The following is a 21,864-nucleotide window of genomic DNA, read 5'->3' as shown; positions in this document are numbered from 1 at the left end:
TAGTGCTTGGTTTGTGTATTAGATAAATATGCGTTGACAAGCGATGAAGATGGTTGTTGTCATTTTTTATTTTTTATCAATTTGAATTCAAAGTTTGAAAATGAACTTTGAGAATTATTTTTAAATCAATTATTTAAAAAGTGTTCTGCTAAAATAGCAATAAAAAAACATTTGAATCTTTTGTTGTCTGTTTCTTTGCTTAGAATTTCAATGAATTATGGTGGAATTATACTTTTCTGCATTTTCAAATAAACACAATAAGAGGATGAAAAATATTGAAATAATATGACTTGAACAGATATAGCAGGTTCGGACGCATAAAAGCTTTGTAAATTATAGTTAGATCAGAAGGGGTAAAAAACTTCATTTTTGGCGATGTCAGAAATGTGATCACTCCACAACAAGTGGTTTGTAATGCACATACCACTGATAGCTGATAGCACATAGGACTGATAGCTGTTCAGTCTCATCGATGCTAGTACCAACCATGGATAGTGGCATAGGGGTTGGGTTACGCTTTTGTGACAGAAGACAGCATTGAGTTCAAGAAGCAATAAATTCTACACTGTTTTTCAATCCCCATTGAACGCTGTCAAGATTAGAATTTAATGAGCTTATCATACGCTGCCGTTGGTAGTCCACATCCGAAGAACAAGGATGGGAATCTAAGTACGAATATGAAAAGCAGAGGTTATTGTCATCAGTGAAACATTGTACCTAGTGAGTAAGAAGTTTCAGACAAAATATCATATATGAATATAAGGAATAGAGTTGGAGACAAAACGGAGCCCTGGGGCACACCAGCGTTTATATTGTGGATATCAGATTTGATCCAGTCGTACAATACTACTTGAATTGAACGGTCCGAAAGTTAATTTCTGACCCAACAAAGAAGATAAGAGAGCTTGATGCGAAACTTTATGAAATGCCTTTGAAATATCAAGTGCAATAATCTTACTTTCTCCAAAACGGTGTAAAGATTTGTTCTACTGTTCGGTGAGATAAACCATGAGATCACCAGTGTACCTATTGCACAAAAGCTATACTGCCGGTCATTAAGAAGCTTCCGTTCTTCAAGATATTTTTAAGCTGAAAATTGATCAGCGTTTGCATGACCTTGGAAAGAATGGACGTGAGTGCAATTGGACGATAGTTAGAGGGGGAGAAGGATTCGCTTTTTTGAAGGGACAGGCTGGACAAATGCAGTTTTCCATCCACTCAGAAAGAAACCAATAGAATAGGACAGATGGAAAAGCTTACGCAATGGTTTTACCAGCGTTGAAGAACACATCTTCAGAACAATAGAGGGGATATTATTCGGTCCAGAGGATTTGTGAATGTCAAGATCTTTTAGTACTCTAGCAACTTTTGAGTACGGGAAGAGTCATGTTACTCTTTGACAGCATCGAATTAACAGCAAATTGTGCTGCAAACAAATTGGCTTCATCAATCGAGCTTACTAAAAGAGTGTCATTTGAAATGACCGTTTGAACTGACGATGACTTAGTATTTCGCAATTTTTTTTACAAAATACCACACATTTTTACTACCAGGGACTTTGTAGTAATTTCTGGTCATGCAAATATTTAATGTGTCGAATATGCCCGTTACAAGTCTTTCTAGCTTGTTTGAACTTATTCCGGCTTTCCTCAGTAGGGTTGGCTTCATAAATCCGAAAACTTACATCTTTGATCCTAATAACCTCTTTACAGCTCGCATTGAACCATGCGTTTTCCTTATGCCTGATGCTTTTAACCCTATTCGGGATAAAAGTTTTCATTCCCAAAAAAATAAAACTTGTCAACATTTCAGCGCTGGCATTAACGTCATTATCGAAGAAGCATAGTGACCAGTTAAAGATCCTGAAATAATTATTGAGACCGTCCCAGTTGGCTTTCTCGTATTGCCAAACGGTTCTCTAACTGGAGAGTTATGACACGAGAAATTTACTGATTTGAAACAATGGTCAGAGGTAAGAAACAAGTCAAGAGTGTTTTCTACTCGACCTACCACATCCGACATTCGAGTGGGCGAGTTAGGTGGTTCAGCTCAGCGAAAATCTCAGCACACACTTCTTCAAATGTTGAAGCCATTAAGAATTGTGTCCATTGAAATCGCCCGTAACAACGATTTGAGTGCGAGGATGTCGCCATAGCCAATAGAAGACGCCCGCGTATTATGAGTATCAACTTTTTATTTTTGAACTGATTGTGAATAGTTTATTGTGAATGGATTTTTTTCTCGTTTGACGTTTTCAATTATTGTTTAAAAATTTTGTTAAGTGGCTGCAGTTAAAATTATTTTGCGAAAATGTAGGTAAGTTGTTCTAATACAAAAATGGTAATTTAAAAAAAAAATATATTATTCAGGAACAGACTAGTAAAAATAGTCAACAAAGAACCTCAATTAAAGACCAAAATGAAAAAAAAACCTAGATTCAAAAACGACCACTTTTTCAAGTTTTGAGATATTGAAAAATAAACGTTTGTAGAGACGAGGCCTTAGTAAAAGTACATTTTTTTTATGTTTCAGCTTAGATCTGCAATCCTTATTTCTTATCATTAGGCCTTGACAGCCCAAACGTGTTTGAAATATTTAACAATGCATTTTGGAATAGTGTTGTTTTTGAGTTCATTGAATGGAATAGATGCATTTTGAAATTTTCTTTTTGGAATACTTTGTTTTTAAAAATGAAACACATAATTTGGTTAATTTTTACATTTTTTCAGATTTAGAAACTGAGTAATTTAAATCAAAGAAAAACATTAACAAACAAAATAATTGATAAAATCCTGATGGCTATATCCGTTTCATTGTTCTTCGCAAATAGGGTCAGTTTCGATGTTGTCTTTAACATGAGTTTTATTTACTTCGATAATATCCTTATAAAAATTCAGCAATTGTAAGGATTTCTAATTGCATCCAAAGTGTTTTTGGTGTTAATTATCAACGTCATTAAGCTTTACATCCTTTAATTTTACACCTAAAGGGATTCTTTTTTGAGCCAAGAAAAAAGTTTGCCCTTCTTTTTGTGTTTGGTTTTGCTTCTCCAATATCTGTCTAATAAAAGGGTTCACCCCGAACGCCAATTAAGCCTAGTTTTCCTCTTTTTAATATAAATCTTTTTGATGCGTTGAATTAAAAAATGCCAAGCGGATGGTGGCTTTGTACATTTTAAAATTTCATCTTTAAAGTCTAAAACCGGACATTCATCAGATCCCAAGTTCAGTACAGTTCAACAGCCACCATGGTTTCCTTAGCTTAAACTTTTTTCTCGATTTAAGCAAACACTATCAGGTGGTATGTAGGAGTTCCTACATTAATTAATTACATTAATCTTAGTAACATTAAGTTTTTCCAAGCATAAAAAAGTTAAAGTTGAAGTTTCTTGATAAGGGTAAATGGAAGCGGGTTTGGGGGTGAAAGTTAGCTAGTTGCTTTGGTTAATAAAATACAGTCTTAACTCTTCACTAAATTGTTGCTTGTTACTTAGTTCTTTCAAGTCACGTGGAATTGTATTCCAAAGGCGTATAGCTGAGATAAAGAATTGTTTCTCGGATGTAAGGCAGGTGAAATGTGGTAAAATCAAACAAGCAGATCTGATGGATGTCGAAAGCCGGATTTTATCAAAAAGATATGACGGCTGCATAATTTTTAGAATTGATAATAACAAACACATGGTACGAAACTTCATATAAATTAAAAAAATGACATGCCTAATACATTTTTTTCCAAATGTGAAATATGGTCGAATTTCCTCAGATTGTAAATATAGCGCAGACCACTATTGAAAGCTACTTGAAGTTTTCTTTTGCTTTCAGTATCGCAATTATAAAATATTTCACAACCATACACGAGAACTGGTATAACCAAAGTTTTAACTAGAACTAATCTTGTCTTTGGTGGTGTAAGCTTTTGAGCTGTCCATAAAATTCGAAGAACCCCATATGTTTTACCCACAACTTCATTAATATGGTCAGGTCATTCCATGTCAAAGTTCGGTTGAATACCAACCCTAAGTTCTTTGACTTATCCACGAATTCAATTTTTGAAGAACCAAGTATAATTGAGAGAAAATAAGACAGAACTAGCTTCTTTTTCGAGATAACAAGGCACTTACAGTTCTTCGGATTGAGCGAGAGACCATTGTTTACCGACCACCTCATAATTCTTTGAAGATTATCGTTCAGATCATTGGCACAATTTTCTATGAGCCCAAGAGGGCAGCTTTTATAGATTTGAATATCATCAGCATAAAAATGCTTCGATGAATTCGAGATTGTATGTTGTATGTCATTTATGTACGTACATACATAGAAAATAACAGAGGGCCCAAAATCGATCCTTGTGGAACGCCCTCTACCACAGGCAAGGGCGGATCCAGACTTTTCATCAGGGGGGGGGGGTCACACACTTAGATAAGTTTTTACTCACCGCTTAAAAAATTTTTTTAATGTTTTGTAAAGGATGCTAACAAAATTTTATAATTGCTTGGTTATCAAATTATTTAGAACACTGTTGTTCAGCAAGTTCTGGTCTAACTATTTAATTTTGATGACTCATATGAAAGCATGCCATATATAAGAGCTAAAATACAATAGCTTAGAGGGTTTTTGGTACATTTCGCGCAGAAATCTAGGAAATTGTTTTGAAACGTTGTTTTTATCCAAAAACAAAACACACTTTTCTTTTAATGCGAAGAACGCTGAAAACATTTAAAAATCCAGAAAATGAGAGAGGATCTGATGCATATGTTAAAATGTCGGGTTCTTTTTGAGGTAGTTTTTTTGAACTCAATTTCCGGGAGTCTCTTGTTACTATCGTTATCAATCTGCTTACTCGTATTTGGATCCTATAAAGGCGTCAACAAAACTTATAAATTGTAGAGACAAAAAGGTTTGGTTCTTGAATTTAAGGAAATAGTTGCATTTATGAACATAATTTCTCTAAAAAAACTAAATTAAAACAAAGTAAGGTAAGCAAACAAATAAGTTGGGAAGAAAAGTTTTGTAGTAATCACAAATTACACGTTTCAAAGCTTTTATATCAATAGATATGAAAAGTTTATTGTGTTTTTCACTTAGCCATTAGTTTCACAAAAGTGTCGCTTGATTTTTTGGGGCATTTGTATTATTAAAATTCGTGTTTGAATCTCGGTTGTAAAGCATCCAAAGCAAATTGACTTCAAAAGTAGATTTATTTAATTTTTTAAGATCTTTTGTATTCAACAGAAAAACAATTTTGAAAGAAATAAAATGCACGACTGGGTCGCAAGAACTTGATAATTTCTTCCAAAAAGTCTGTTTAAAAATATTGCCTTAATTTTAAGATTTAAAAATATACCCCCAAAATAAGTTCTTCTCAAAAATTTAAATCCCATTTTATTTGTCAAAAAATCTAGATTAACCTATTTTTCTCGAAGATCATTTTAAATTTTGACTTACAAATATTTTTGGTATAAGCACTTAATAAAGAGCTTATAAATATGTGAACATTTAAATTTCGTAAAAAACTGTTGTCGCCTTTCCGAGATATCGAGTTTTGTAAACGAAATTAGTATTTTATTAAAAATAAAAAAAATACATTTTTGATCATAAAGATCATAATCAATTTGATCATTGACAAAAGCTTGCACAGAAAAAGAAATCGTTGAAATGTTTCCATTAGTTCTTGAGAAAACTTAAAAACAAAATAAAGATTTTTTTGAGGGGTACCCTTCTGGAGCAATACGAAAATATGTTTTTCTTGTAGAAAGAAGCCAAATTAAGAACACAAAATTTTGGGAAAGTTTTTAAAAAATCACATGTTTGAAAAAAAATTTGTGTGGGGACTGCTGTTATTTTTTTATTAATAAAATGGTAAAAACTCGTTACATTACTAAGCTGGAAATCTTAATTTCAATCAACACAATTGTTTGGACTGTAGGGACCAGGAAAGACAGACAGACGGAAGGAAGGAATCGAGGTACCCACTTTGTTCGGCTTCTTCGTAATGTCATATTTGATTAAAAACTCTAGTTTGAAATTGTTTACTAATGCAAAACTTGCTATATGGTTCCTATATGTCGCAGTAAAAATCACGTCAATAATCACTATTTATGTGTGTCAAAAAAATGTAATAATAAAATAAGGCTAGTTTAAGACATTCAAAGGCAACTTAATATAAAATTGATGATCTCTTATTCAAGGTTTCTTCTTAAGAATCTGAATATTTGCTCTTTTTCTTAGAAACAATGTTTATGAAAATAATTTACAGCATGACTAAAGTTTTTTCGCGTTCTAAATTGAGCGAAAATCAAAATTTGAGTTGTTTTTGACAGTAAACCACTTTTGGGTGAATGTCGTTAAATTACTAATAAATCTTTAAATGAAATCTTTACTTATACAACTTAACTATTATAAGCTTTTTGGCCCCCCCCCCTGGATCGTCAATTGGTCAAAAGTTGATGAATTTGTGCTGTGTTTTTGAAATAGGGCTGAATATTCGATTCATATTATGTTCTTGGTCCAATCTTCAGTCAAAAGTAGTACTTTTAGCAACAAAGTTTAAGGAAGTAAAATACAAATGTTGTTTTCATATAAAAAAATTAATAATTCAAAATATAATGGGGGTCATATCCATTTACGCAATACGATTAGTTTTGAATTGAAGGGAATTCCTATAAAAAAGCAAGAAAATTATCTCCCAGGGGGGGGTCATGACCCCTATGACCCCCCCCGTGGATCCGCCATTGACCACAGGACAAACATTTCCAAATGCAGTCTCTAAGAAGACAGCCTGTTTTCTATCACTAAGATACGATGAAAACAATTTTACAGCAGAAGAAGACATATTGAATCGGTGGCTCATCTTATCAATAAGAATAGAGTGGTCAACCATATCAAAGGCCTTGGAGAAGTCCAGTGAGACAAGAAAAGTAACCTGGTCTTCATCTAGTTGCGCTCTTATGTCTTGCTGTGGTACAGCTATGTTTGGCACGAAAACGAGACTGAACTGAAACGAGAAGATCATTACGTAGGAGATAATCATTAACTTGCTTATGCATAATTCTTTCGCGATTTTGGACAAATAGGGAAGAATCGAAATCGGCCTAAATTCCTCACCCGAGTTTTTAGGTATTGGAATAATTTTTCCACTGATGCAAAAACGGTAGTATAGCTTTCATAAAAACCGCGTGTATTTCATCTATACCAACTGCATTAGAGTAAATGGATAAAAAGCTTTCCACTACATTCGTCCTTTTTATTCTTTCGAAGAAAAACGGTGTTCCAGTGGTGTCTACACATAGGTGATATTAGTATCTGGAATCGATAAGAAATCATCTATATCACTTTTGCACTTCAATTTCTGCTTGCCTACTCCTAATTCCCGAAGATTATTCCACATCTTTCGCCCATCTACATTAGTTTTAAGATTATTAGAATAGAACTTTGTGTTAGGTATTTTTATCTCACGAGCAACTTCTTTTCGTTTATTTTTGTAAGCTTGAAGGTACTCATCTATACCTACGGTAGCGCTTCCATCGCTGGTAAGCATGATCTCTTTGCATTATTAACAAACGAATTTCATTAGTGAACCAAGCATTTACTTTAGATCTCACCCTACCGGTTGATATGAAGAAAGTCAACTTGAGCATCCGCCGAGGTCATACCATAAACAAGACTCCAAGGAATTGAACGAATATGATTTTCCAAAGCAGAACAATTTATATTCTTGAAGTTACGGTAGCTATAAGTTGTATTGTTGGCATAAACGTTAGTATTGAAGTCACAAGTTAGAAAGATGAGGTCATGTTTTGAAAAAGCAGGAACAGAAATTTGGTCATAAAAGAGTACTTTGTAAATATTATTTACAAAAAACAAATCTAGAAGGGTACTTGAGGTGTTGGTGAAGTGAGTAGGCATTTAGGTATTAACTATATGTAAATCAAACGCTTCCATATTTTCGTTGAGTTGACCTTCAACCAGGATATTGCTGTTTAAGTCACCGCATACATTTCTAGGTGTTAAATCGACATTTCTATTTGGCTTATAAACGCTACCTAAAAGAACACAATCAACTTCTAACATTATGTCTACAAAAAGGTATTCAATAGGACATTAAGACCTTCTCTTATATAAATAGCTACATTCCTTATATCGTTTCTTACCTTCCACATTTTGTCAGCACCAAATATTGATCAAGTCCAACAATAAAAAGAAGAATAAATACAAAAATACTCGTCATTTAAATTTTTCATAAAATTTTTATTTTATCATTTTTGTATCATTTTTTTGTTGTTTTGTTTTCATTTTTCAATTTTTGTAGGTTTTGTAAATTTAATTAAGACATTGTTTATTTAATTTTAATTATCATTATAATTATATTTAATTTTTTGTTTTCTTTTAATATTTTGATTAAAATACACGTACTGAATGTATGTATATAATATAACATTGTTTATTTGTAATTATTATTTTCTTAATATTTAAAATCAATCATTTTTGTTTCTTTTTTCTTTTTAATTTTTTTAATAATAATATAATAATGCATCTTAAATTTTACAATCATATTTATGTATATATATATTTATTTTATTTATATATAAAACAAATCTCCCACAATTTTCTTCACATATTTTTATATTTGGCAAGTTTAAAAAAATATTTCTGTTATTATTATTTTATTTTTATAGTTTACAAAAAACATACAAAACGAAAAAACTTAAAAAATAAATTGCAAAAATATAACTAACCTAATGTAGAAATATATAATATTTATATATATATATAAAAAAATGTATGCAATTATTGCACATCAACAACGTGTGTATTTGTGTATTCGAGTATTTTATTTATATATAAATGTTTTTTGTTTTTTATGGCAACATATAAAAAGAAATAATATTTACAAAAATTCAAAACAATAAAACAAACATACAAAAAATTAAAAACATACAAAAATTGCTTAGCACAATGGGGGAGATAATTTGTATTTCATATTTATAGTTTTAAATGTTTTTTGTTTAAGAAATAATTATTATTAAATAAAATGTCATTTTTATAACTAACATTTGTTTGTAAGGCCCTAATGCATCATCTTTCACATAATATATCTATATAACTCTCTTAGTATTCATGTTTATCGTTTTCTTTTTTTTTATTTTTTAACACCATTTTAATAATATTTCAAAAAGAAAAAACTTTAACCTAATATACTCTGCAAAAATTTTATATTTAATACAATAATACAAAAAAAAAACACATTTCTTATAACTAAATTAAATTTTATAGTTTATATCTGAAAATTATTCAGTTTTATAGTACACATGTCTTTGGATTTTCTAGCTTGTTACTTTTTGTTTTATATTTTAAGTTTTCTTTTTTTTTATTTAATAAATTTACATGAGTTTAAAAAAAAATGTACAAAAATTAAAAATTTACAAATAAAACATATAAAAAAAATTATAGTAAATGCATTTTATAGGAAATTCTTTGAGTTTATGTTTTTGTATTTTCGTTTAAATTTAACTCTTCTTCTTCGTTGTTTAGGAAACCTTATATATTTGAATTTATAACTGTATAATTGTGGTAAGCTTTTTGATTTTTTACTGCACACAAAATGGTGATGGTTCCGAATTTTTTCAATTTTTTAAATTTATTTTACGAAAATCGAACAAAGCTGAGTGTAGATTATTATTTTTTCGTTGTGTAATATTTGTGTTGTGTATCGAACAATAATAAAAACAAAAACATTTAATAAATTTATTGTAAGTCAAACAAGATGACAGGGAAACATTTTTTTTTAAATTTTAATATTAGTTAATTTTGTTTTTATGTTTATTTGAAATTTTATTGTCCATTCAAAAAATTGTATTTTTAAATATTTTTATTATTTACTGATAAGAAAGGAAACATTTTTTATTTAGAGCACAACTCAGCTTAAAAGTTTATAGTTATTTCATTTTTTACAATTTTGTTTTTGTTTTATTAAAAGAAATTATTTAAATTAAGGCCAAATGAATTTTTTATTTTTGTACAACTATAATTTTTGTTTCTAGTTGTGGAATGATCGTTTTTTTTTTTCTTTTTTAATTTTACAATTTCAAAATAATTATTAATTTTAGTTTTGTCAAATATTTTCCATGTATTGAAGAAAAATGTTTAATTTTAACGCGAATTGTTTGTTTTTATATTTTACACTATATGCAAGGAATTTTATATTAATTTCTTTGGGTAGAAGCTTCCATTTGATAAGAAAATGTACAATTGTAATTATTATTATTAATTATAATGTTTATTAATAATTTTTAACTAACCATACGAAAAAGACACTGTAACACAGGTTGAGATTTAAGTTTCTAATTTTGTTTTTAATTTGTTTACAGGATTTATTAATATTTTTTCCTAAGGACCGGTGGGTGGAAAAAGGCTTTTCAAAAATGAATCTTTTTTAAATTAAAGTTTATACTGGTAGATTGTTTAAATGGTTATACTGCTTTTGTTTGTTTTTTAACTATTGTATTTTTGGTGCTTAAATTTTTGTAAAAAAAACATTATATTTATTTTTATAGATATAAATACAAAATACTTCTATTTCTTTGGAGTCCTGTCAAATCCTTTTGGGTTTGTTGTTATATTTGTATTAATTAATCTCAACACTGCCTGATTAATAATAATTTAATTTATAATAGTTTTGTTTTTATTTTTTATTTTGTCTAATTTAAGTTTAATATTTATACATTTTTACATGAACAATTTTACAAAATTTAAGTTAATGAAATTTATGTGAACAGATTTTATTAAATGTTGGTATTTTTTTGTTTCTTTTACTATTGAGAGAGAAATAAATTGATTTTTAAATTTAAATATTCATTTTTTTAAATATGTGAGTATATTTAATTTACTTAAATTTAATATTTTGTTTTTGTTTAAATTTTTTGCGAATAATTTTATTGTATTGTCATGTTAACACCTTGTGGTCCAAGAATATCTGTGTGTGCTCCTTTTTGAGCTTTTTTCTGATTTGTTTTGTTTTCATTTTCGAGAGAAGTAAAGTGATGATGGGAGAGGAGATAATAAATGTGATGTTTTTTTTTTTTGTAATTTAAATAAATTATAATTAATATATAAAAATGATATTTGGAGACAAAAAATAAATGAACAAATTGTATTGTTATGAAAATATAATAATTGCGAAATGACCCAGCCTGACTTTGTCAAGAAATTTTGATAAAAATTAAACTAAATTAAAAGAACAAAAACTTTAAACCCAATTTAAAAATAAAACATGGCTGCTATGAACAAAGTCAATAAATAAAAAGAAGAAACAAATTGAATAAAATGAAGGTTTATTTTTTGTTTCAAAGATACTTATTTGTTCGAATAAATGAATTAACATATAAATACGAAAATATATTATTAAAATATATATAAAATAGATATTTTATGGCACTTAGTAAGCGCAAAATTTGAGTATTTCGACAGGTACCCAAATGATGCTGGAAGATACGAGTACATTTGGTTGGTTGAACTTAGATTTTAAAACATAAAAAAACGTTAAAAGTTAAATAATAAAATATTACAAAAGAATAAAAATAAACTAAATACTATAACAAAATTAAAATTATTTAAAAAAAAAAAAGTTAAATTCTTTCGAGAAAGGTTTTGTTCTTTTCTTTTTTGATTTTTATAAAACATAACGAACGAAATAAACTATTTCGATAATAATAATAAATTAAAAATAATAATTTCAAAAAAATACTAAATAGCTAAATATTTACTGCACATTTTTATAGTTTAAAAAAAAAATACTTCTCATTTTTATTTTCTTCTCGATAATTAAGTTTTTTTTTATGAATTTCTTTTTTGTTTTTCTCTTAAGTACGCTTTCGAAAAGCCTGGCAAATAGTTTAGAATTAATTTTATATTCTTTTTCTTTTTAATATAAATTTTGTATATTTTTTAATCACAATCCGTTCTATTTCTAGAATATTTTTTTTATTAAATTTTTCTGCTCAATTCTCACTCAGTTTAGAATTTGCGATGATGGAAACCGCTAAGCGCAGCGAAGTGTTCCGCTTGTAAACGTTGCTGCTGTTGTTGCATTTGCAATTGTTGAAGCGGGTGTAAGCTATTTAGATGCGTTTGTTGTTGCTGTTGTTGTTGGTGGTGCATCATGGGCCAGAATGATGGTGGAATCGTTGGTTGTGGCGGTGGTGGAGGTTGTGGTACCGTTTGTTGAGGTCCTACCATCCTTCTGGCATTGTTATTATTTTGGCTGTTGTTTAGGAGATGATGACGATTATTATTGAAAAACGTGCCGAGCTGCTGTTGTTGATGGTGATGTTGTTGATTTTGCTGTGACGTATGTTGTTTTCGAAAATCAAGATTCAGCAGGGCGGACGCCTCGCTTACCTATTCCCTGTAAGGTTTGCAATACGAGTACCTGTGGTTCATGTGCTGGCTATAGGAGCCGGAATGTGAGAAACGTTTTAGGCATTTCGAGCACTGGAAGGGTTTTTCACCGCTGTGCAAACGTTTGTGTTCGGTGAGATGGTGTTTATGTTTGAATGCTTTGGGACAATCGACGCATTTATATGGACGTTGACCTTTAAGAAAGAAAAATAAAGTGTTAAATTGACACTGACAAAAATTAAAGAAATTATTTTAAGGAAACTCACCAGAATGTTCATATTTATGTCTCGCCAGCGAGCTCTGTTTGGCAAAGGCCTTATCACACTGATCACATATAAACGGTAGGTCTGGATCCCCAGCATGTCCGTGGGTTTCGATTTTGTGTCGTTTTTGTTGCGGTGGCAAGAGATTCGAGGCTGCAGCAGCAGCAGCTGCCGCCGCAATGTATTCATCTTCATGTGAGATTCTCGATTCGTCATCGCGCCATGATCGTTTCTCCGATCCGGGACTTAAACTGGTTCCACGATCACTGCTTCCACCCATTTTCATGTTGCCCATCAAATGGCTGCGTGCATATTCGGGAGCCATTTGGAAGAGACACTCCATGGGGACCATTGATCGGGGTCCAGTGCCATTGGGCATCAAATAAGGATGAGTGTTTGTGGGATATCTTGGCATTGGTGGCATTGCTTCATTGGGCGATGGAGTTTGTCGAATGTGATGAGATGGCACTGGAATGTCTGAAGGACGTTGACTTGGTATTGTGGCGCCATAGTACAAAGGTTGTTTGTACAAGGCCAGACTCGGCGAAAGCTTTTGACTCAAATTGATTGCTTCGTTGGTATCCACCTGCATGGGAACACTTCCATAGAGAGGCGAGTGAGCCGATTGCTGGGGAGAATCTTTTTTGACCGACAAGTCGAGAGGTTGATCTTCTCCACTGGAGAATTTTACTGAATCCACGGCAGCAGCTGGTGGTGGGGTATTGGTTTGAATGGGTTCGGAAATCATGGGTGGGTAGCATTTAGTGATTCCATTGAAACCATTGTTCATCTTCCTTTCACGAGATCGGTTATTTTGGAACCACACCTGGACCACTCTGGCGTCAAGGGACAATCGATGGGCGATCACACGGAATTCATCCCGACTTGGTCGGGCATTTATTGCATAGTGTTGCTTCAGTACCGCTTGCTGTTCCTCGGTGATTGCTGTACGCACACGAACCTTTCTCTCTCCAGCTTCACTGCCGTTCTTTGATTCACGGTCTTCTTGCTCTTCCTCGCTGCCAGAGTGAAGGTACGACGAATTTCCGGCATCGGATTCATTTGATTGGAACTGCTGTTGCATTTGTGTCTGCTGCTGTTGGAGTTGTTGCTGCTCCAGTTCTTGTTGTTGTTGAAGTTGCTGTTGTTGTAATTGATGTTGTTGTTGTTCATGTTGCTGTTGCTCAAGCTCTTGCTTGATCAAGCCACACAGAACTTTCTCATGTTGGACCAGTTCGGTTGGGTGGTTAAATTGTTTATCACAACGACTGCAGCGTAATTCGTTCAGTGGTTCAGGCTGTTCCGATTGTTCAGACTGTTCAATCTCTTCCTTAGGAGCCTTCTCTTCGTCCTCCTCCCCTTCTTCTTCCTCCTCCTCTTCTTCGACTTTAATTTCCGGCGAATGGGGACGCTCCTCCGGCACAGGACTTGGACTCTCAACTCTCTGCATCTTAACATCTTCCGCATTCGAGTCCTCATAGGTTTGTTTGGTTGGCGAACTGTCATTACTATTACGGCTGTCTTCACCTTCATCATCTTCATCGTCACTGCGATTATAAGTACGAGTGTGATCCTCCTCGGTGTCCTTCTCACAATCATCCAAGTCCATCACAAGTTTTGGCTCATCAGTCACATCCTCAGTCACTTCTTCGATCAGATCCTCCGGATCCGACTGTAATCTCTGGTTACCGGCTGCGGTTAGTTCCAACAACCGATGTATACTATATGGATGGATATTTGGATTCAGGGCAGCCATATTGTAAAACGGATTCTGGAATGTTGCCAGCAAAGCGGCATTCATCGCTCCATATTCACTATACTTCGGCAGCATTTGGTAAAACGAATTACTTCCTGAATTCGCCGCATTTGCCGCCGCGGCTCCTCCATCTGATGCACCTCCCACACCCAAACCGTGTGGGAAATAATTCATAGGATTCGTTCCAATTGGAGCTTGGGCGCCTCCAGGACGCTTACCATTCGGACTTCCACCCAAAATACCGCTCTTCTCCAAACTCTTTAACATCGCTCGATTATTGTTCAATTTGAGGCCCATGCTGATGCATTTCTTCGATGTCATATGACTCGAAAACGAACCGGAATGTGAGAAACGTTTACCGCAATTATCACAACCGAATGGTTTTTCGCCGGAATGGATGCGTACATGCTCCTTGAGATGGTGTTTAAATTTAAAAGCCTTATCGCATTGAGTACATTTGAATTTGCGCAATAGGGCCGATTCGTCGTGGCTGATCATGTGACGTTGTAGGCGATACACATTGGCGAATGCTTTGTGGCAGATTTTGCAGCTCTGGAAGAAAAGAAAGAAAAGGTTTTTGGTGAGAAAATTAAATATTTAAATGGATTACGCAAGTTTTAAACTTTATAAAATAAACTGGAATTCTATTGAATTGTGTGCCTCGAATGTGATTACCAAAGGTAGGTTTTTGGAAGAAAATTCGTTATTGGAAATAGTGAAATTCTTTGGAAATAGTTGAATTCTTCAACACTTAATTGAACAAGGAAAAGACAAAGCCAAAGGTAGTTCAAAACATGTGAAAACAACAATAGCATTTACGTCAATACACCCGTTTTCACTATTCGTCCACTCCTTTTCCTTATAAATTATATTCAAAAAATGTACCTCTCCTCAAAAATCTTTCGACATTAATGATGTTTATTGTTTAGTTTTTTTTTTGCGAAAAAATAAAGACCCCCACGCATTAACTTGAATTCAAATAACGCACATATTTTTAAAAATTATGCGAATGCAAAAGATACAATATCTATTTAAATTCAAAATAAATCTAGAAACAATAATCGTTTCATAAATTTTCGCTTAAATTTGGAACAAAACGTGCTTCTGTCGTAATTTTTATCATAATATTCGTTTTGGATTCCTCCTCGAACCTCGAGAAGCTCGATTTTGGACTCGCTAAATAAATCTTTTCCTGTTTTTGCAAATTTACACCTACTGGATTGTTTATATGAAACTTTAAATAAATAAATTAAAAAAAAAAAAAACCGATAAATAATTGTTTGTGCTCAATAAAATTATTAATATCGTATTATTTTTGGTTTCTTATTTTGAAATTTTTGTTTGTATCTTTTCGTATCGAGGGAATTTCGCAAAAATTCAAATACGATTTCAATTGGTTCGCTGGAAAATAAATATGCAGGTGTTTTTGGAGAAGATACGCCCCTTTTTTTTTAGCTTGATATAAATAAATTGTTGATAGACATAGATTGTTAATAATAATATAGCTATATTTATGTTACGTATCTTTGAATGAAAATATAAAAAAGATTAAATACGAACGGGGGGAGGGGAGGGGGTTCTCAATTCCAGAAATATATAAATTTTATTGAAAACAACATTACCTATACCTATTTTATAATTTTGTTTTTGTTTGTCTTGTTTATTTATTGATATTTTGGAATTGCTTGTGTGTCCGTTTCTAATGGACTTCAGAAGAGAAGAAGAATTATGGAAAATATTAATTTTTTAAGTGTTTTTGTTGATGGGATCTATAAAACAAAAAAACAAAATTAAACAAAAACAAAAAACAAAAACAAGCTGATCTAGCTCACAAGATCCACATATAGAAGGAGTATCTATCTTTGCTGGAGAAAATCTTATTGAGGTTAGTCAGATTTTTCTTCTTTTTTTTTTAAAAAAAAGTCTTTTACGTTTTTGAAATGCAGTCTGATGGTGTATATGGAAAGTATTAATATTAATAATCGTATTGAGGTTAATTTCTATTTATTTAGCCTTGGAAAAAAATTGGAGTATAATTTTTATAACTTTGTTTAGCTTCATGATGTGTCCTTGAAAAAAGGCAATATTTATAAGCATTACAATTTTGAGAAAAACAAATACAAATGAAATCGATTATAATCATTTCTTTTTTGTGATAAATTAAAGTTAATCACTTTTTTCTCTATTAACAACATGATTAATCAAATTAGGTAAGTAATTTTAATTTTTAGTAGATTTTTAAGACTTAAGGACTTTTATTTTATTTGAGAATATTTCTTGATTTTTAGTCATATTTTGTTTGAAGACATTTTTAAATTTTGTTCATTTGTCAAGACGAATATTGTACATACTTCAATGTCTTTAATAAGTTTAACAAACATTCTAAAAATGAAATGCAAAGAAACAAAAAGTTAAATAAAATACAATTTAGAAAATACAAAGTATAACAAAGGAAATTGAATTTTTTGCAAGAAAACGTTACAAAATAAGATGAAATAAAAGTATAAATACAAAATTATATAAAAATAAAATAAAACTAAATCAAAAACAAATATTTAAAATAAAGTTGAATAAAATAAAATAAAATAAAATAAAATACTATAAAATATAATAAAGTTAAGTTAATATAAAATAATAAGAAAACCAAAATAAAATAAATTACATTGAAATAGAAGTGGAAACATTTAAATTAAAAAATAAAATACAATAAAATAAAATAAGGTAAGAAAATTTATAACCAAAATAAAAAAAAGAAGAAAATTACATAAATAAAAATCTGGCGAAATATGATAAAATAAAATCAAATAGAAATAACAAGACAAAAATAAATAAGAAATTCAAGAATTTGTAGAAGTATTAAGCATTTTTATTTTCAGAACTTGAATTAATAGAAAAAAAAATAAAGTAATAAAGCTAAAATTTAAAAAAAAAACAAAACATGAAATAAATATATAAATTAATTACAAACTTATAAAAATAAAATTAAATAAAAACACAGCATACAACAAAATAAGAAAAAAACAATAAAGCCTAGTAAAATAAATTTAAACAAAATTGAATTTAATAAAACTAAATAAGGATTAATTTAAATGCAAAAGTTAAAAAACTTACATTTAAAAAATTTATACAAATATTGGTTTAACTTGATTTTAATTTATTAAAGCGCAAAATTATTAAAAATTCAATTCATTAATTTATTAAAAAAGTAGCCTACAATTTAAAAATACTAAAACAATACAATTTAATTAAAAAAAATATATAACTAAATAAATATAAAAAGGTTAAATTAAATAAAATACAAAAATTAACTAAACTATACAAAATAATTGAAGTTAAAACATATTTTAAAGTTTTAAAAATGTTTTTTTTTTTTAAAGAGCTGGATATTTGAATAGTCCGATTTCCGAAATACGAAGTCTTAGAAGTAATTCCACCTTTATAGTAAATATCCCCTATTTCAAGCTACAGAAACTCCTATTCCATTGCTTCTTGCAAACTTTTTAATACCATTCCTATAGAAGTTCGTAAAATAACAAATATTGGCGCATTTTTTAAAGAAATAAAGTTATGGCTTCTTGCCGTAGACCACCAAGAAATAGAAACTTTCCTACGTTACACTGTCTTAAACTAAACGTATGTATATAACCAAATACGATTTGTTTCCTTAAATCTAACTTTCAAAAATATTTTTAATTTCCAAATTTCTTTTTGCTAAAACTATTTTTATGTTTCTAATGCATATTTTTCAATGTATAATTTATATTATTTTTTCTTTCTTCCTTTATATTTTAGTAACCCGAAAAAATATAAAATAATTAAAAAATAATTGTTGTCACCAACTTTTCTTATTCAATATTATTGTTAACTATGTCTATGTATTTGAGCGCAATGTTATATATGAGTTCATTAAAAAGAATAAAGAACTTATCATCTATCTATCTATCTATCTATCTATCTATCTAATACAATTTAAATACTAAAATAGGGACATTTCGTCACTAGAAAAGCAAAGTGACATAAGTCAAATCTTAATTTTTACTTGCGACGTATAGGAACTACATAGGAACTATGGCAAGTATTTTATTGTTAAGAAATGTCAAACTTGAGATTTTAAACAAACATGACATTACGATGGTAGAAAAGTCCTAATTTTTTTACTCAACTTGGTTTCTGTCTAAAAAATATGTATTTCTCTAGAAAGATACCCCCAACTGAGCCTTAATTTTTCTTAAAGTTTTCCTAAAAAACTGATTTCAATATTTTAAAGCTCTTATACTGTTTTAATAATATTTTAAATTTGGATCAAAATTCGATATCTCAGATGGTGTCAATATCTTTTAACAAAATTGAAATGTAAAATTTATATTTATAAGTGCAAAATATCTGGATACGAAATATATTCTTGAGAGAAAATTAAACAAATTCAATAAATCAATGGCATTTAAGTTTTGGAAGAAAAAATTTTTTTGCAAGTACATTTTCAAATTTTAAAATAAAATAGAAGGAAATATTTTTAAACAGAATATTGGCATAAATAAACAAGTTCGTGGGACCCAGTCATGCATTTTATTATTAACTTCCCATAGGAAGTTATTGTAATGGGTCCGATTTGTCAAATTGAAAATTTTGACATTTCTCGACGTTTCAAGGTCAATAGAGTCGAAATAAAATATTTTTGGAAAAATGTCTGTGCGTGCGTGTGTACGTACGTTCGTACGTCCGTACGTCCGTACGTTCGCGACGTTTTTTTCGTTGTCCATAGCTCAAGAACCAGAAGGAATATCGACTCCAAATAAATTTTGTTATACAGATAATAAGGCAGAAAGATGCAGAAAGGGCTCTCAAGAAAATTGCGTGGGTGGTTTTTTTACCATAGCAGTTTAAAAAAAAGGTGAAAATTTTGGTTAACCCTAAATATCTTACTAACCAAAAACTCTAGAGACTTGAAATTAATTTTATATAATAAATTGTAACGTGATCTCAAAGAAGTATATTTTTATAAATCAAAAAAACTGAAAAAAAAAATTTGTCACCTCCAAAATTTAACGACTTAAATATAATTTCATCTCCAAAACAATTTTGAGCAACGGAGAACAATGTTTTTGAAATCTGATAAAATTTTGAGAAACATCGAATTGACAGTTTTTTTTATAAAAAATAAAAATCTAAAAAAAACATTACTCAAAGTTGGTAAAAATTGAATATCGATTCTTTTCAAAAACTTGAAATTAAGGCTTAAAACTTATTTTATCTTATAACAAATATTGTTTTCAATATTCGATAAAATTTTGAGAAAAAAAGAATTGATAGTTTTTTTTACACAAAATTAAAAACCGAAAAAAAATAACAAAAGTTGGTAAAAATTGAATATCGACTCAAATATCTTTTCAAAACTCTGAGATATTGGCTTTAGTTTACTTTTATCTTTCAAAAAATATTGTTGTCAACATTCGGTAAAATTTTGAATAAAATCGAATTGATAGTTTTTTTACAAAAAATTAAAAACCGAAAAAAAATTAATAAAAGTTGGTAAAAATTGATTTTCGACTCAAATATCTTTTTAAAACTTTGAAATATTGGCTTCAAACTAATTTTATCTTATAAGAAATATTGTTGTCAACATTCGGTAAAATTTTGAAAAAAATCGAATTGATAGTTTTCGTACAAAAAATTAAAAACCTAAAAAAATTTAACAAAAGTTGGTAAAAATTGATTTCCGATACAAATATCTTTTCAAAAATATTGTTTTCAATATTCAATGATTTTTATATAAAAATCCAACAGTCCGTTTTTTCATAAAAAATAAAATCTACAAAAAAAAGTACGCAAATTTGGTAAAATTGATACTAGTACATATAGACAAACTTTTAAGCAAGACAAATCGACAAACGGGATGGGAAGTTATCAGTGTGGGTCGCATCCCAGCCTCTTTTTTATTAAATTCACACCTAACCTAAAAATGCTTAAATTTCTTGCAGGCAAATTAATTTTAAAATCAATCTACAATATCTACACCAATATTATAAAGAGGAAAGATTTGTATTTTTTTGAATAAGCTCAAAAAGTACTGGACCGATTTTAATAATTCTTTTTTCATTAGAAAGCTACATTATCACTGAGGCTATATTTAGTACTAGATTACTTTAGAAATCTTTAGAAATTTCTATTAAAACCAACCGAAAGTGTACACAAATTAGCTATCAAATGTCTTTCATCGCATACGCTGCGAAGAGTATTAATGACAGGACAAACAAATATTCGACAATCTTTTAGAATACAAGACATTTGATCAAAGAATTAAGAGATAATGTGATTGTAGCAACTATCATTACGGATCCCACGGCCGGTCAGCTCTCACATGTTCCGCTGATCCCGATGATACCCACTGATTTGCCCATATCTTTTGAAAGGTTACAGTTCCCTTTAAAAATATCCTGTGCCCTAACAATAAATAAATCCCAGGGACAAACTTTTTTCATAGTTGGTATCGACTTAAGAATTGATGCTTTTACCACGGGCAATTGTATGTGAAATCAATACGTTTTGTTGGCACCTAAAAATACAACAGCCAACGTAGTGTACAGGAAGGCTTTAAAATAAGAATGGTCGTTGTAATTTAAATGCTTAAAACTAAAATATCTGTACCTATTTATGTCTACCCGTACGAAGCCGGGACGGGCCACTAGTATTTAATATCTTAAAAAAATTATAAACATTTCTATAATCTTCGATTTATTAAAAAATATGAAAATGGAAAAAAGGGCAGTTACTTCACTCACTCACTACATATCCTTTTTTTTTAAATAAATGAAAGTACAAAAGATGTTTGGAATTTGTTTCTTTTTACAGCTAATTTTAAACAAAAAAGCTACAATTAATTGCATTGTTACATTTTCGAATATTCTTGTTTTATGTCTGGATTCACGGTGTCATGTTAGCACTTCATACCCCCTTTTGTTAAAAATTCAATTAAAAAACATTTTTGGAATTTTTTTTTCACACAACTAATTTACAACAAATAATTATCAACTAATTGCATCGTTAGTTTTAACAAAATCAAAAAGTTTAGTGCTAACTTGATACCAACCTAGCACTACATACCACTTTTTGTTTAAATCGTCGACCTACAATTTTTTCCACAATTAGTTTACAACAAAAAAGCAACAATACAACAACTCAGTTTTTTCAATTTCGAAAAATGTAGTGCCGACTTGACAGTCGTAAATTTATGACTTTCTTAAGAACATTCTTTACAAGTGTTCATTGGAAAAATATCCAAGTTTACATTAATTTTATATATTTCTCATTGGAAACGATCTACTGTAAGAACTTGAAGTTGTTCCTTAAATATAAGATTCACTTAAAGACGCATTTATTTATCCCTTAAATTTGACAATCCTTCAATAAGAAGAATTCTTACATTCCTTTTGAAAAGCTGCCATTAAATTTA

At 30.1% G+C, this 21,864-nt stretch overlaps 1 protein-coding gene across 1 annotated transcript in view; it reads right to left on the bottom strand.

Moving 5' to 3' along the window:
• Positions 1-10,332: 10,332 nt before the first annotated feature.
• LOC129954021 (zinc finger protein 1) overlaps positions 10,333-21,864 on the bottom strand; it is an 84,296-nt gene continuing 72,764 nt past the window's right edge. Inside the window, exons 4-5 of the mRNA XM_056067617.1 lie at positions 12,662-14,966; positions 10,333-12,589 (exon numbers count right to left, since the gene is read on the bottom strand). Of these exons, the coding sequence (XP_055923592.1) occupies positions 12,396-12,589; positions 12,662-14,966 (2,499 nt within the window). The 3' untranslated portion in view covers positions 10,333-12,395. The remainder of the gene's footprint in view (positions 12,590-12,661; positions 14,967-21,864) is intronic.

Source organism: Eupeodes corollae, chromosome 1, assembly GCF_945859685.1.
Source record: "Eupeodes corollae chromosome 1, idEupCoro1.1, whole genome shotgun sequence".
Classification (NCBI taxonomy): Eukaryota; Metazoa; Arthropoda; class Insecta; order Diptera; family Syrphidae; genus Eupeodes; species Eupeodes corollae.
The sequence above is the reverse complement of the archived record's forward strand: the minus strand, read 5'-3'. Positions and strand labels throughout refer to the sequence as shown.